At 50.5% G+C, this 16,923-nt stretch overlaps 1 protein-coding gene across 1 annotated transcript in view; it reads right to left on the bottom strand.

The window, feature by feature from the left end:
• The window catches only part of PITPNA (phosphatidylinositol transfer protein alpha), a 36,496-nt gene extending 25,191 nt beyond the window's left edge, over window positions 1-11,305 (bottom strand). The window contains exons 1-3 of the mRNA XM_014826872.3: window positions 11,135-11,305; window positions 7,222-7,252; window positions 2,508-2,653 (exon numbers count right to left, since the gene is read on the bottom strand). Coding sequence (XP_014682358.1) covers window positions 2,508-2,653; window positions 7,222-7,252; window positions 11,135-11,154 — 197 coding nt within the window. The 5' untranslated portion in view covers window positions 11,155-11,305. The remainder of the gene's footprint in view (window positions 1-2,507; window positions 2,654-7,221; window positions 7,253-11,134) is intronic.
• Window positions 11,306-16,923: the final 5,618 nt, after the last annotated feature.

Below are 16,923 nucleotides of genomic sequence, written 5' to 3'. Positions count from 1 at the left end.
CACAATATAATTGACCCGTCACCTTTTTCCCATTTTGTCTTTTAGAAAAGGTGCATATATTCCTCTTCCCTCGTTTTTAACTGGTAATCTGTGCAGTCTTTAGCAGGCTCCAATAATCTCATCAGCTTTAGTGCCTGAGGCCTAAGAAAAAAGAGCTAACCAGCAGAGGCTAACTCGGAGCACTCGGAGCACTCGGAGCAACCCTCGGAGGTTCACTCACTCACTGCCACATTCATTCAGGGAGGGACCTCTATGTGCCAGGCACCAGAACACACACAGAAATCATACAGATGTGGCTCCTGCCCTCCGGGAGCTCATGTTCTAGTGGGGAGTGCAACCAACCAGGCAATGCCATGATGGGTGTGCACAGGGCTCCGGGGCGCAGAGCACTGTGAGAACATGGCGCAGGAGGCACAGTGCATCAGGAGGCTCCTCAGGGAAAGCGAGCATGAAAGGAAAACACAGTATAGACAGTGAGCAGGACTGAGCTAAACAAAAGGATGGGAGTTGGGTGGGAAAAGCTGGGAGAAAGAGAGAAAAGTCAGAATAGCTGGTATAAGGTGTGAGGCAGGGAATACAAGAGGACACACAGAGGCTGGATCACAAAAGATCTTGTAGGTTACATCAGGGAGTATAGACTTGATCCCGGGGGCAAAGGAAAGCCATCTACAGCTTTCAAGCTGGGGAGCAAGAGATCTGTCTTCCAGAGAGAACACCTGAAGTTGTGCAGAGAACTGGAAAGTAGAGAGACCAGTTAGGAGCTGCTGCAGTAATCCAGGCGAGAGATGGTGAAGGGAAACAGAAACACTGGAGATACTAAGGAGACAGAGTCAAAAGAACTTGAGTCGATATGAGGGACGAGGAAGAGGTGGTGGTGAATCCAAGGCTCTGACTGGGGCAACCAGATGGTGGTGGGGAGGTGGCGGTCCTCCTGGCGAGAGGTGGTCTTGGCAGCCAGCACTGCTGGTTTGGGTTTTTTTGCAGTTGGGTTTTCTGGGGTTAAGGAAAGAGTACTGGTAGCAGCTCAAAGTTCACACCTCTCTTGTAAAGAAGAGGGTAAGAAAGGTCCCACTCTCCACATGCACAGACATCCTCTCTGCCACTTTGGTGGGACCCACTGAACCTTGAGGAACCAAATGGCTCCTTCTATCAACCTCACTACCTCTTTTCAAAGTCCTCTTTACAAAGTACAAATGCACTACGGGGAAGGCATATCTGGAGCCTTATTCTAACCAGCTCTTGAGGGCTCAGTAAGACTGGTAGGCGGTCAAGTCAGAGTAGGGGTGAAGGAGGATGAAGGGGAAGCATGGAGGAAAGAGCACACTGGCAAGGAAACGGGATCGTGGTGAGATTCTCCCCGCTCACGGCTCGGCTCTCCCTGTGGCTCCTCGCTCGCAGAGTCCCGGCCCCCTCAGGGCTAGCACTTTCACATCTCCAGGGCAGCAGCCACAGTACATCAGGGGTGATTTTACCAAACGAAAACGAAACTCGTTTCAGTTCAGTTTAATGACTAGAAATTAAGGCACAGGTTTGAGTCGCACGGCAATGTGAATGTACTTAATGCCACTAAACTTAAGAATGGTAAAAATGGTGAATTTTGTGTTATGTATATTTTAGCCCAATTGAAAAAACATACCAGGTTTATTTTTTCCAGTACTGGATAGTTCCTAAAACTAGTTTGGTTCATCTGCCATTCAAACTAGTGTATGTTTATCATGGCTTTCAACCCACTTTGGGTCAGCTTATAGTTTACCAAAATATTACTGCTTTGGTTACAGCAGATTTGTGTGGTTTGTCATGGACTTTGGTACACAAATCAATTCAAGCTTCATTTTTAAATATTTACATCTTTGATCCAAAGAGAGGCACCAAAATTTCTCTGGTAGCTGATTTCACAAATATCAGAATTTAAAATACTACCTGACCCCGCAATTCCACTTTCAGGAATATTTACTATAGGTTTACATGCATAAGCACATCAAAAGATTTGTGCAGAAGGAGCTTTACTGGAGCACTGTACTGGAAATGACTGCAAATATCCATCAGGAGAGGACTGGCGAAACCGCGCGCAGCAGAGCTGTACAACAACAGCACTGCGCGGACTTCACAAGAACGAGGCAGAAGATGCTGACGGGAAAAGACAGCTATGAGAGGATAAGCAACAAAAGAGCCAAGTCAAGACCGGTACGTATAGTATGATCTCATCTATGTAAGAGAACAATAAAGCAAATGAGCGCCCATTTACACACGCACACACATCTCCTTCTGTACTCACAGACACTGGAAAGGCCCATGAGAAACTAAAAACTGTCAGCTCTGGGGACTAAGAACCTAGTGGGGTATTACTTCTGTTAAAAACAAAAAACAAAAAAATCCCTTTAAATGAGCAAAGCAGTACCACCTACACCCCCTCTCACAGGTGAAGCACCTTGAGCAACCATTACCCGTTATCCATCCTCTCCACTTCAATACCAGGCTGCCTTTGGGCTTGCTGTGCAGCCACATACCTCTGCAAGTGGTAGATCTTGTGTGTGTACTGGCCCCTCTCACCATCCTTCTCGTAGGGCTCGTTCACCAGGACCTCCACGCCTTCACCACCACCCGTTTCATTTTTGCTGGCCTCAGCCACAGAATACAGCTGCCCTACTTGATACTAAAGGAACAGAGAGACAGGAGTTATTGTCAATGCAGAATCTTCTCGATGGGTGTACAAAGTCCAGTTGCCACTAACTGTCCAATTAGATCACTCTGGGATCCCTGCATCTGGGAGCTCATTCTGCAGTTTCACACGGAAACTTGCCTAAATCCACCCAAAGCAACCGTGAACGCTGCCCCATGGCCATCACGTGTGCTTCATTTCATTCTTCCCATTTTCACTTCCTCCTCTAAGGCTTAAGGAGGCAGGTGAAAAATACTTAATCTCATAGCACTATCCAGAAAACAGATTATCAAGTCCAACGTAGCTTTTTCCCTGGACCTGCCTCTGGTATTAAGACCCCAAAATAAGATCCGGGTTCATTGCTGGAAGTCTCTTTATCTCATTCATTTAAACAAATCCTAAGACATAACTTCTTGTCAAAGAAAGTTGCCCAGTCCTCTGTAAAACCCACAACCTCTGCTGTAAAACTGGCTCATCTACTTGCTTTTTCTCCAGTGTTGGGCTCCTCCTCACCCTGCCAACAGCTCAGAGAACAGTCTTGTAGGCAACCAGCCCTGATGGTTTCCAGATTCCTGGCGGGGCTGAAGCTTCCCATATTAGACAGCACAGATTCCTACCACCCAGGCTGTGCTGGCTGGGTGCACCCTCCATGTTGGCACTTACTAGATGGTAAAAGCCTAGTTTTCCTTTATTTGGGTCGCATGCCACCCTATTAAGTCACCAGTCAAGATCACTGGCATCCTCTGACCCTCTGAGGACACCTCAGTGTTAGAGCCTTGGCAGTGCCTAGGCCTGGCCCTTCTGCCTCCTGCCGAGAGAAACTGTCTGAAGGGAAAAATAAGGTGAAAAGAGAGCAAACAGTAACAGTTAATGCAAGAAGTTACGTCTATACCAAAGTATGCATTTTCCCTATCACTGCCAGTGCCACCAGGCACAACAGTTAGGGAGTATGAAGAAAAAAGGTACTTGATTACATGTCGGGGGAGCAGGGGATAAAGGTTTTCCTCACCCTCTACACCTCCCAGTACTTCCAGGAGCGACAGACAAGAGTTTTTCTCCCTTTAAGATTAAAACAGAGAGGCAGCATCTCTGTGCAGCTGCTACTTAAACCAGTGCCTGCAATAGCAAGGAGCAGAGGCAGCTTCCCGGACTGCTTCATCTCAAACTTGGAAGCCTGCTTTACCAGGCAGTTTCGTAAACACCACAAGGAAATTTTTGGGCAAAGTCTGGAAGGCGAAGCAGCAGACTGGGACAATTCACTGTTCACCACAATGCTGAAAGAGCCCTAATTTCCAAAGCAAAAATAAAGTACAAAATACCAAAGAAAGGCCCAAGCAAGTGATCACGACTCAGTTAATCCCATAAAGAGGAACATCTGGGTGAGAGCCAGTCACCTTGACCTTGCTAATCCTGAGCAACACCAGTGCTGCCTCAATGCCCCCAGGGAACCCCAAGCTGTCTCTGTGCCTTTCCAAGTTCACTCCTGGCTCAGGCAGACATGAAAACCACTATCAAGTGGGTCAGGGTTTGGCTGAGCTGGAGGTTCCTAAGAAGGAGCAGTAATTCTGTTTCAGAGAAGAGTCATAAGGACATCTAACCACTGACTCAGCAATCCTAAAGGCTGGCTGGAGACAGGGCCTGGTGGAGGGGCCTGGGTTGCCGGCTGGTGGTGCTGCTTGGGGAGGGGCCCCAGGCAGAGACTAATCCCTTTCATTTGGTTCCTCTTCAGCTGCAGGAATCAGAGGGCAGGCTCTAAGAGGATCAGCCTATTGGGCTGGCATCTTCCCCCTTTAATCTCTCTTGATATTCTGATCCTTTAATCCCAATGAGACAAGTGAAGGCAGTTTTGTTAATCCAAAGGGGTAAGTAAGACTCGCCTCCACAAGCTACAAGTGAGGGATGCTTTTCATGTCAGAGGGTTCCCTCTGGCATAGTGTTTCCTCACCCTGGGAAGGCAAAAAGCAGCCAGAGTCAGATGGGGTGGAGGCAGGGGTCGGGGTGAGACCATTAAATCAGATAAAGAGCCCAGAAGAGACCGGGATTCCAGCCTCCCCAGGTCTAGGACAATGGTCCCTGCACTTGAGATTTGTTCCTTTGTTCCAAAGAACTAAGACATTCGGGTAAGAAAAACAGAGACTCCATCACTTCAGCAATCTGGGAGTGGGAGCCCAGGAAGATGTGGTGGGTGGGCCTGAAACACCGACATGAAACATATCAAGAAAAACAGCACAGTTGTTGGTCCCATCCACCTGGCCCTGTGAGGCTAGGTATCATAGGGGGATGGTGGCAAGCACCTCTGGGAAGGAGAAGTAAATCAGCCCTGCCCACAGCCGGGGGGCAGCCGACCTGAGCCTGGAACCCCTGGTGGACACACCCATGTCAAACAGCCATGGCTTTCTTACTCTGCTGCAGAATGCTTAGAAACCCTACACAGTGTTAGGCCAAAGGCTCTGGTCAGCCAAAGCTAATTCCACCCCAAAATACTGATTCAGGTCATCTGGATGGTTATAAAGAGATGGCCTTCTCTTTTTCTTCTCTTTTCCCCCCAAATCAGAAAACTCCAAGGGGCCCAAATCATGGCCTCCAATTAGGAAGCGAATCCAACATGATGCTGGGCTGTTCCCATGGGAACCTTGAGTCAGGATGGGATTATCGACAAAGACTCTGAGAAGGTTGATCATTACTTGTTTCTTCTTCAGCCTCCCATTCAAGATTTTCTGATCTTCTGGAATTAAGGTTCAAGCCATCAAAACAGCAGCTCCTGCTTCAACCCTACCCAGGCCATGCACTGCTTTCTCATCAGTGGTTTCTAGCTAAGAACAGATTGACCATCACCAGGCAGACAGATGAATCCTAACCAGCACTTACTTCCCAAGCTTCTGCTTAGACTTTAGGTTCTGTTGATCGTACCCCACAACTTCCTCAATGCTGCCAAAAAAAAACCATCACAAGCTAAAACCTGCCAATTGTGGATGCTCTCAAGGTGAATTCCCCTTTCCCTCCGCTCTTGGCCCCATCAGCCTTACTACAGAGCATCCAAGAAGTGTTCCTGGATAGTGGTGGCCCTTGTGAGTCCACTGCATTTCTCAGAGACATTCCCACCCTTCATTCAATCAAGAAACTCCCTGTAAAAAGACCATTTCGCCCCTAAATGCCACACTAAAGTAGTCCCAGGTTCCTGGGGGACAGCTTCCTGATGGCTGGGACCATCCTGTACAGCAGAGAGCGAGTCATCAGATTCCCAACAGCTGAGTTACAGGGCAAGGGACATGTTGGGGCTTCCTGCTTGGCCTCCTGATTTGGAAAATCATCACTTGCTATTTTTCATAAAGATAGCAAGGCCCCCAAAGGAGGTGGATTAGGAGGGCCCCTCCAAGCCAACAGCTGTCAGCCCACACACGTGGTTCCCAGGCCCCACATACATCTCAGGTGCCTCTGGGGATCACGGCATCTATCCAGCCATTCCCTTTCCCCAGCTTCCCCAGTCTCATTTCTTTCATCCTCCTTTCCCAGAACTCCCAGATCATGTTAGAGGCCTAGCTCTGGCCCCATTCCCCAGGTCTCCACAGCTCTTATCAGACATGCAGCCCACCACTAGAGACAATCCTCTAGGGAGCCAGTGCCTGCCTACCCCTTTTGGGGGCCAAGAAGTTTGAATATTTGTCTCATCTAAAGTGTGCTGTGGGCTCTGTTGGCCTGATTTCATTTTTCAAAGGTCCATTTCATATTTGGAACAGAGTGGAAGTTATCAGAGGAGCTTCATGCTGACACTGCAGGAAAGAGTGACTGAGGGCACTATATTGGCTAACAAACTTCACTCAAACTTGAGCTTAACTGGAAGCTGGGAGGCCTGTGGATTCAGAAAGAAGCAAAGAGCAAGGCTGTGCCAGGAGAGGAAAGTGGAGGAAGTTCAGAGAAAGGATGGGACAAGGGAGGCTCTGTGACAGTTTTCTGCTGTCCAAGAGATCAACTCCGAGTCAGTAAGGCCTATGAACCTTCTTGTGGCAAATCCTACCAGATCCCCATTCACAGGGACGTCAGGCCCAAGAACCATAAAAGGACAGAGGGCAAGTCATGCCCCTTTGTTATTCTCTGCCCTCATAAAAGGAGAGTTCTGGGCCTTGGCCTTCGCAGCAGTCACCTAGAGTGTGGCTAGGGAGGGCCTCAGAGACTTCCTGCCCTGCTGGTTTGTTGCACAACTAGAGAGAGCCATGCACACTTCCCAGTCGAGTCACAGAGGTCTCAGAAATGCACATACTCAATCCCTTCAATAGCATGTCCCCAAAAAGGCACAGTCTCAGCAGGTAAGAGGGGCTGGTCTAATCTCTATTCAAAGTCATCCAGAATGCCAACAGCTCGAGGCAGGCTGCACACAGTTGCCTCGATATACAAAAAAAGTACCTTCCTTCAACGGAAAGTGACACCAGGAAAATTCACATTGAGTACTGATTATCTCTACGTTAGAACAAACACGAAAACCATGCAAAGAGTCCAACTTAGCTGATGGTCACAAGCAATTATATACAACTACGAATAAAAATGGTGAAAAAGGACTTACTTACCTCATCTACAGACACAGGCAGGATGACTCGACTACAAGAGAGGGAAAACAGTGTCAACTTTAGGCTCTGAAACCTGCCCAAGGCTCTTAAAACATCATCTTGGAATAGTACTAATCATTTTATTGCACATAACACTATACTCACTGACAAAAACCCAGCAGAGAATGGCTCCTGAGTGCTTCGAGGTTGGGACCCTCCGTGCCCCTCTGGCATCTCATTTAGAACCCTGTGATTCAGTGCAAACCTGTCCCCCCACCAGCTACTTCCCAGGCCTCTGACTCGCATTTGGAGCTGTCTTCTTCTCCCTCTCCCCTCTATCTTCCCCAGCAAAACTTGCCAACGAGTCTAGTAAAACAGAGAGGTTACGCAGGAGGATGCAATCCCTGCAAACTCTGAAGCCAAGAGGAAGATTCAGACCCAAAGAATCAGACCCTGGAGATTAACACCTCTGTAGACCCAACCTCCCAACAAAAGCCCTCAAGGTGAAAGGCTAGGAAGGGGCCAAGCTCCTTGGAGGCTGAATTACCCCAAGAGGATGCACCAACCATCTCTGCTCTGGAGCAGGACATTACAATACAAGCTACTATCACAAAGCCACCAAGAGAGGACACCCGACTGTGTCCTGACCTCCAGAAGCTGTCCAAAGCCACTTCAACTGATCACTTTCTTTTCCTTCTCCTCCACTTCAATGATCACCAATTGTTAGGGGTACCATCAGTAACATGATGGAGAAGGCATGGCCAGCAAAGTCCCCATACTGGTCAGAACGCCACAGAGGTGTGAGGGCTAGTGGGACTCTTCTGGGTGGCTTGCGTTTGTAACACAGAGCAACAGCCAACTCCTAGTTCAAAGCTGTGAGGTCAGAGAGCCAAGACAAAAACACTTGGTTGTATTCACACAAGTCAAGCCAGCTCCCAAGCTTAGATTCTCAGTCCCCAGATCTTAGCTGGAACCCAATGGCGCCTCCTGCTCTTGCGTGCTTGGTGAAGCATGAACTGTCACGCTCTCCTTCCTATGCAGTGGTTCCGCCAATCGGGATCCTTGCTCCAGGCTGGTAAATAGTCTGCTCACTATTTTCTAGTTCCACAAAGGTCCCCCAGGTAGCAAGGAGCATACAGAGGGGTCTGAGGAAAACATCACACTAAAGACAAGACACCAAGCAGAAAAACAGCAGGTAAAACAAAATGGGCTCCAAGTCTTTACTGCCTTCTAACTCCCCTCCTCCAGAATGACTCAAATAACGTAAATCTTGCAGGTTATTGGATGCTGCCACTAATGCTCTCCTCCCATTAGAGAAAGCCAAGGGTGCAGAAAAATACTTCCAACTTGAAGGCCACAATTTCTGCACCCTCAGAAGAAACTTCCTAGAAAACAATAAGCCTTTTATCTTCAAGAACAGCAGTAAAAATCACATCCAAGAATTTGCAGAAATCAAATCAAGGAGAATCCTGTTTAGAGGAAGTATCAGAAAAATCAACAGGGACAACCTTCAGAGCCCGGGTGGGCACCAAGTCTCTCCCAAAGAGACCGGCATCAGCCAGTTCCTGACAGGATGCTCTGAGGCTGATGACAGGACAGCTGCACACCCGGACTTTTCTCCTCGGCTCCTTGGGAGCAAAACCACTTCAGCAGCAATAGAGTGCAATTCCAAAGGACAGGGCCACAGAGGCAGTGCTGGGCCGAGACCATGGCTGTGCTCACTTCAGTGTGACCTTCACTCACACCCTTCCCAGAGCTGCAGCGCGGCAGCCACAGCCAAGTGTCTCTTGGATGCCCCCAGCCTGATCCCCTGCCCAGGGATGTACACATGCGCCTAGCACACACAGGGCACAAGTTGGGCAGGAAGGAAACGCAGATGCCAAGCAGGCTCTGCATCCCCGGCACCTTGGACCTTTCCCTGGCAGGCTTCAAGGGGAGGAGAATAAAGAATGGGAAGGGAGGACTTCTCTTCAAAACTCACTCAGATCTCTTCTGAAGATCCCCTCCCTTCCCTGCCTGACTTCTTTATAAAACTAGGTTTCTACGGATTTTAGGATTCATCTGGGAATAGGATAAAGGATCAGGAGAATAGGAGAAGCCTGCTGTCCGGACAGTCAAGATCGAAATCCAAAGCGCACCACGCTCTCCTCCTGTTGGCACCCCAAGGTTCTTCCTCCTCATCACATAAAGCTCGGAGCTCTCGCTGGATCAACATCAGACTGGATGTCAAGAAACAGAGGGGGAGGGCCTTCAAAATAATGCTCTTCAGATGAGGTGTCAAGCTGGGAGGACACGTGGGTCACCGCTCCCTTTGTTATCCAAAGCTCCACATTACGTCCTAAATGTCCTAAACACCTCCAAGGAGTAGGCCAGATGGGATAGGGCGAAGGGCCTTTGCTGACAAAATGGAACCAGCCCTCTGCACATCTGCCTGGCCACCAAGTGAGTTCCAACAATTGCTCTGTGCCTGGACATCTCCTGCTTAGGGAATCCCTGGGCTTTTGGCCCAATGCTGCCCACTTTCCCTCCCCTCCAGGAATGCATAGTTTCATTGTAAATTCTGTAGTCACACATTCAATCTCCCCTCTTTGGGAAAAAAACAAACAAACTCACTCCTGAGATGTTCACTTGGAAGCATGAGCTTCACGGATGGATCACCTCGCATTTGAAAGATTTAGCCATCCAAACATCCATACCTGTCATCCAATCCCCTGGATTTCAGGAGCAAGCCCATCTCCTTGGAACTCCTAACAGAAGTCATCAGTTTCCCACCCCCCCAGTCACTACTGAAGAACTCCCTCATCCTTCACTGTCTTTCCTCAGTTAACGGCTTTATGGACAGTCCTCAATTCCTCAAAGCCATTTCCTCATCTCTTTGCACCAAGACTGAGAGTCTCTGGAGATAGACTACCCCTGCCCCCCACCTCCACTCCAATAATATGTATATTTATTCACAAATCTACTCTCTTTCCAAGCTGTCCTCTACCCTGGTCACACCCTATCCCTCTCCATTACCGTAACTCCCTCATATCACTTCAGCCCCTGCCCAATATTTTCTGGACTCCTCACTCAAGTGTCCCCAAGTCCCAAGCAATCATCCTAAGCTTTTTTCCAAATACCTCCTCCTCTGCAAATACCACTTGGGCACCACATCACACCACCAGTCCCCTCTGCTATTTCCTTAGACTCTTCCCCTGTCACCCAAGGCTGGCCCTGACTCCCTAGTCCTCTTCCTGTGTCCACTTATTACAACCCTTCTGCTGATGCCTAAGGCAGCCACTCCTCAGACTCCAGGTTACCCTCAGCACTCCTCTCCACCATCTCAAGTCCATTCCTGAAGCTGTCTTATCTGATATTCCGAGGCCCCTTACTAGTGTTCAGCCCCCAAACCCCTCCCCACCACTGCCCAGATCTCAAGCCCTGCCTGTCCTTGTCTAACTGTTCAATCAGCCCCTCTGACAACTCCTCCCTCTCCCGCCGGTCCTCTCAGCCACTCCTGCAGTTCTGGCTGGTCCCTTCGTCCCTCAGTCCCCACGGTAGGACCACCCACATCTCCTCCAGTGCTCTCGATCCCCTCAGCCCCTCCTCACGCCCTGTTCAGCTCTCACTGTCCCCTTGACCCAATCCCAGGCCCTGTCCGGCTCTCACTGTCCCCTCGGTCTGTCCTCAGGCCTATTCGGCCCTCACTGCCCCTTGGGCCCCACCTCAGGTGCTGCCCGTCACTCTCGATCCCCGTTGGCCTCATCTCAGGCCCTGTCCGGCCCTCACCGTCCCCTGAGCCCCTGCTGGGCCGCCCGGCAGCCCATCCAGCGCCCTCCATCCCCTCGGGCCCCGTCTGGCCGCTGCATCCCCTCCGCCAGGCCATCAGCCTCCCCGGTCGTCATGCCCGACTCTCCCTTCCTCCTCGCTTCCGCACGGCCGGCCGGACACTCACTACTCCTTGAGCAGCACCATGTCGCTTCGCGGCTCGGCGGCTGCCCGCTGCCCGCCCGGCCTCCCGCCCGCTTCCCGGCGGCCGCTCTCCCCGTGGCCCGGCCCGGCCCGGCTGCCTGTGCGCCTTCGTCGTGGTCTGCTCCGTCCCCGCCGCTCGCGCTGCCGTCGCCGCGCCGGCTCCTGCCGCCCCGGCCTCGCCGCCTCCCGCGCCGCTGCCGACGCCGCCCGGAGCTCCGGTTCCGCAGCGCCGCGCGGGGGCGGGGCGTCTCTGCGGCAACCAGAGCGTCACACGCAGCGGTGCGCGCTGACCTCAGCGCGGAGGCGGAGCCTTCTCGGGCCCGCCCCCTTCCATCCTTAAATGGGCCGTGGCGTCGGCCTCGGCGTCGCGAGTGGATCCCGGGCCGGCGCAACGCCCGCGCAGTAGGCGGAGCAGACGCCGTGGTGTCAGATGGAGTCCCAAGTGTGAGTGTTCTTCTGCAGCCGGAACAGGCGCACCTGTACGCTTGGACCTCCCCGGTGGGGTGGGTTGAGATCCAGGAAAAGGTTGTGTCAAAAAATATTGATAATACCAAATTTACATGCACGTGCTCCTCTAAGTGCTTGACATTCATCCAATAAGTAATTGCTAATTGCCTGCTGTGTACCAAAACCTGTTGAAAGAGTGAACATGGCAGATACCGTCTAGCCCTTAGGGAACTCAGGGTCAAGTGGAGGTGGTAGGTGGGTGGGTGGAGGAGAGAGAGCCAGGCAGTTAGAATGCGGAGGGCTGTGAGAGGTAAAACATAGGTTTGGTGCTATTACACCCAGGAGGTGTGGTCAGCAAAGGCATCCCAGAGGAAGAGGTTCTAAACTGAGATCTGGGGGGGCTGGGAGGAGAAGAGCGTCCCAGGCAGAGTGAATGTGAAAACTGGAGGCAAGAGGGAGAGCGTGTGCATTTGGAGAACTGAAAGAAGTGACTGGGACATAAAGTTTGGGGGCTGATGAGCTGTAGGAGGTGGAGGTGGGAAGAGGGTTGGGGCCAGATAAGGCAGTTCCTTGCTGGCGATAATAAGGTATTTGGAGTCCATCCTCAGGGCACGGGCTGGCATTGAAGGGGTTTAAGCTGGTTTAGTGTTTGAAGGCTCGCTCTGATGGCTGGGTGGAGAGGGGATGGAGGGGACCAGAGCAGAGGCGGGGAAACCAGTTAGGAGGCCTCTGCAGGAGTCCAGGCAAAGATGGACTGCGGCAGTGGTGGGAAGGGGGCGGAAAGGAGAGATGGATTCAGGAGCAACTCAGGAGGTAAAAATCATCAAGACTTGTTGACTAATTGAGAGAGTGAGAGTGAGGAAGGAGGGGACAAAACCACCCAGGTTTCTGGGCCAACAGTACTGCCTCCAGGAGAAGACAGGTAAGACAGATTTGCTCGGGGGTAGATAATGAATGACTCCAGTGTTGGACTTGAGGGGCGCCCAGGTGATGGTGAGTGGACTGCTCAAGAGAAGGACTAGGGAGGGTGGAGCAGGTGGCCATTTTGCTGTCAAGCTGTGACTGGTGCCCTAGGACAGCCCTGAGTATTGCATGGGTTGGCCACTCATTCATCAAATCCTAGAGTGGGAGAGTGGATTGCCCCAGAAATCCAATCCCAACCCCCTTGAAGGAAGACCAAGAGAGAAGACATATGACCCAAAGTCCAAGATTAAGTGAGTGGCCTGGACCCTGGTCCCCTGACCCCCCAGCATAGAGATTTTTTTCCTACATAATATCAATGAATAGTTATTTAACAATTGCTGTGTGCTGGCTCTCTCCTCCTCTCTGGGAGCTTGCAATTTAGTTGGGAAAACTACATTTACTTGGTAAATATTGATTGAGCTCCTGGTCCTGTCCTCAGCCTTTTTCTAGGCACTCAAGATACAGGGGTGACCAAGAAAAACAAAGTCCTCCCCTTCCTCAGTGGGGGGAAGTGGAATATAAACAAATACAGAAATGGGGCTGGCCCCGTGGCCGAGTGGTTAAGTTCACGCGCTCCGCTGCAGGCGGCTCAGTGTTTCGTCGGTTCGAATCCTGGGCGCTGACATGGCACTGCTCATCAAACCACGCTGGGGCAGCGTCCCACATGCCACAGCTAGAAGGACCCACAACTAAGAATATGCAACTATGTACCTGAGGGCTTTGGGGAGAAAAAGGAAAAAAATAAAATCTTTAAAAAAAAAAAAAAAAAAACAAATACAGAAATGACTACAAGTAGCGGTAAAGATCATGAGGCGGCTGCAGGGGGTGACTGTGGGCGGCAGCAGGCCGCATTAGTTGGGTGGTCAGGGAAGGCTCTTAGAGGAGGCGATGCTTAGACTGAGACCTGAACGATGAGAGGCGTTGTTGCTAAGCTGGCTCTTAGTTAGTGAGTTGAGATAAGGGAGCTGGGAGGGCTGTGCTGGGCACTGGGGGAAATAAAAAGTCAAACAACCATAAAATATCTGAGAAACAGCCTCTGCTCTGCTCCTGGAGACGGGCCCTCGCCCTTGTAGGAAACTGTACCTAGTGACTGGGGGTAGCTTGTGATAAAGGAGAACATGTGTGACACAAGGATCAGTGCTGGGGAAGGTCTGAGGAGTGGCCTACTGGGCTGGAGAGGGGTAGGAAGAATCCTGGAAAGAGGGGGACTTGAGCCAGATTTGGCTAGGAAAAGGGAACGGCATCTCCACGGGGAAACTAGCATTTGCAGAGGTGCAGAGGCATGATTCTAGGTGGGTGGATTTGGGGGGTGGGGAGGCCAGAGTAAAGCCTCTGGTTAGAGCATGAGTGGTTCATGTGGTGGGCACACAGGTGAGACTGAGCGTGAGTCTTGGGTGCCAAGCTAGAAAACTGTGCCCTGTTCCGTGGGGTCATTTGAGGGCCTTAAGGACCCCCCAGTCCTCATCACCCAGATTCAACTGTTGGTGGCCTTGTGCCACTCTTGCTTCCTCTCTTTTCTTTTCTAAAACATTTTATTTTTTTGCTGAGGAAGATTCTCCCTGAGCTAACATCTGTGCCAGCCTTCCTCTATTTTGTATGTGGGTTGCTGCCACAGCATAGCTGCCAACGGGTGGTGTAAGTCCACACCTGAGATTTGAACCCGGGCTGCTGAAGCAGAGCACCCTGGACCTAACCACTAGGCAACGGGGCCACCTCCGTCTGAAACATGTTAAAGACATCATGTCACCTCACCCTTCTGTGTTTCAGTGTGCATTCTAGAAATATGGGTATTTTCTTACAAGTCCACAATGCCATTATCATACTTAACAAAATTAATAATTTCCTGATATCATCTCATACCCAGTTCATATTCAGATTTCCCAAATTATCTAAAGAATATTATTTTGTAGTTTCCTTTAGGTAAGTTTGGCATCTGAACAAGGCCTGCATGGGTTTTTTTTCACATTTTATTTTTAGTTCTGTTTCTTACATCTCTTTTACTCTGGCAAGCTTTGCTTCAGGTGTGCATAGGAGTAGCCGGTACATGCAGGGGCCACAGCTTTCTCCAGCTGTGCCCCACTGTGAGCCAACAGCCCCACTGTGGGAACAGACCCCCTGATGCTGGTACCTTGGAGTCCCAGCCCTACTACTTCCTGCCTGTGTGACATTGTGTAAGTTACTTAACTTCTCTGTGCCTCAGCTTCTCCATTTGTGAAAAAGGGATGATGACAGTGCCTGCCTTGTGGGATTGCTGGGAATCAGTAGATGAGGCTGTGTGCATAAAGCGATCATATGCAGTGCATGGCACATTTCCATGGTATTATTACTGGGGGAAGTCGTGTTGTGAAGAAGGAGGGACGGACACTCCTGCCCCTCACAGCTACTTCTATGTAGTCCAGGCTTAAAAGGAGAGAGAAAAGTGAATCTCCAGTGTCACAACGATCTTTCTGTCTCTCACATCTCTTTCCTTGTCTCTCTCCCTCTCTCGATCTCTATCTGTACCTTTCTATCTTCTCCCTCTCTCTGGCTGTCCCTTTCTGTCTCTCCTCTATGTCTCTTTCTATCTCTGTCTCTCTATCTCTCTTTCTCTCTCTCCTCCTCTGTACCTCTTATCTCCCTCTCTCTTTTTGTTCTCTCTGTCTCTCTCTCCTTTTGCTTCTCTGTACCTCTCAGTCTTTCCTCTGTCTCTCTTCAATCTTTCTTGTTATCTCTGCTGTCTCTCTCTCCCTGCATTTCTCTGTCTCTCTTTACCTTTCTTCCTGTCTCTCCTCTTTGGGGATCTCTTTCCTCTTCCCAGCCCTTTGTCACTCTACTCTCGTAATGCCCCTTCAGGCTGTTTCTTTCATCTTCTCTTGGCAGCTCTCTCCCTTTCTCCTGTCTGCTCTCTCTGTTCTCTCTTCGTCTCTCTCGTGCCTTCATCTTCATGTCTGTGCATCTCACAGTTCTAGCGCCTCACAGTTAATCCTGGCTGGCTGGCCCTTGTCACCGCCTCGGCCACAGCCACACCTGTAACCCATCTCTGGGTATCTTGGGGAGACTGTGTTTCACTGTTTCCATCTTCCGCTCTGTCCTTTCCTGGCTGGTGACAGCATGCTCTTCTCCCAGCCTCTGTTTCAGTCTTTTACAGCCTCTTTTGGTTTATTTCTGTCTCTCTTTTTTTTTTTGGTTAAAGATTTTATTTTTTTCTTTTTCTCCCCAAAGCCCCCCCCCCCGCCCCGGCACACAGCTGTGCACCTTTAGTTGTGGGTCCTAACTGTGGCATGTGGACACCGCCTCAGCATGGCTTGATGAGTGGTGCCATGTCCGTGCCCAGGACTCGAACTGGCGAAACCCTGGGCTGGCAAAGCGGAGCGTGTGAAGTCAACCACTCGGCCAAGGGGCCGGCCCCCATCTCTGTCTTTTTTTAAATTTCACCCTCCAAATATTTATTGAACAGCTGTTCTCTACCAGGTACTATTTGAGGCCCTGGAGGTATCGCAGTGACCAAGGCAGAGCACGTGCCGGCTTTCAAGGAGCATTCATTCTAGTGGGGAGACAGACGCCAGACAAAAAGAACACACCAACACATGTCCCTGGCCACCCGGCTCGTCCCACTGGGTAGAGGAGTGTGTCGGCCAGGCCAGGCTGCGGACAGGGACTCAGGCCCATGAGGGTGAGCTGACTCTGCCCTGCGCTTTGCCTGACAATTCCCTGTCCCTAAATGGGGACTGTGGGCAACTCTGGAAGCCACACTCGAGTGTGTGACCCATTTGCTCCCTCAACAGCATTCACCATGCATCAGGCTGGGGGAGACAGAGGTAAAAGAAAAAGGTCCCAGCCCGTGTAGGACCACAGTCTAATGCAAGACGAGTGTGGCCTCTGCTAGAGTTGAGGAAATAGCAGTCACTTTGGGTGCCCAAACGAGGCAAGGAAGCCGTTTACCTCCTTCTCTTCTCTCTCCTACCTCTGGCAGTGTTTGGCCTGCATAGTGTTGTTATTTTTTATTTTATTTTTTTTTAGGAAGATTAGCCCTGTTGCCGATCCCCCTCTTTTTGCTGAGGAAGCCTGGCCCTGAGCTAACATCCATGCCCATCTTCCTCTACTTTATATGTGGGATGCCTACCACAGCATGGCATGCCAAGCAGTGCCATGTCCGCACCTGGGATCTGAACCGGCAAACCCCGGGCCACCGAAATGGAACATGCGAACTTAACTGCTGTGCCACCAGGCTGGCCCTCGGCCTGCATAGTGTTAAAAACTATTTGAGCATCCGTGATATTTAAAAAAAAATTTTTTTGAGCCAACATTTGAAAACGGGGATATTTTATATAAACTCATGATTTCCAGCTTCTCTTTAAAAAAATCGGAAGATCTGGCAACACT

This window comes from Equus asinus, chromosome 13 (genome assembly GCF_041296235.1).
Source record: "Equus asinus isolate D_3611 breed Donkey chromosome 13, EquAss-T2T_v2, whole genome shotgun sequence".
In the NCBI taxonomy this organism is placed as follows: domain Eukaryota; kingdom Metazoa; phylum Chordata; class Mammalia; order Perissodactyla; family Equidae; genus Equus; species Equus asinus.
This window is presented reverse-complemented; position numbering and strand designations above follow the sequence as displayed.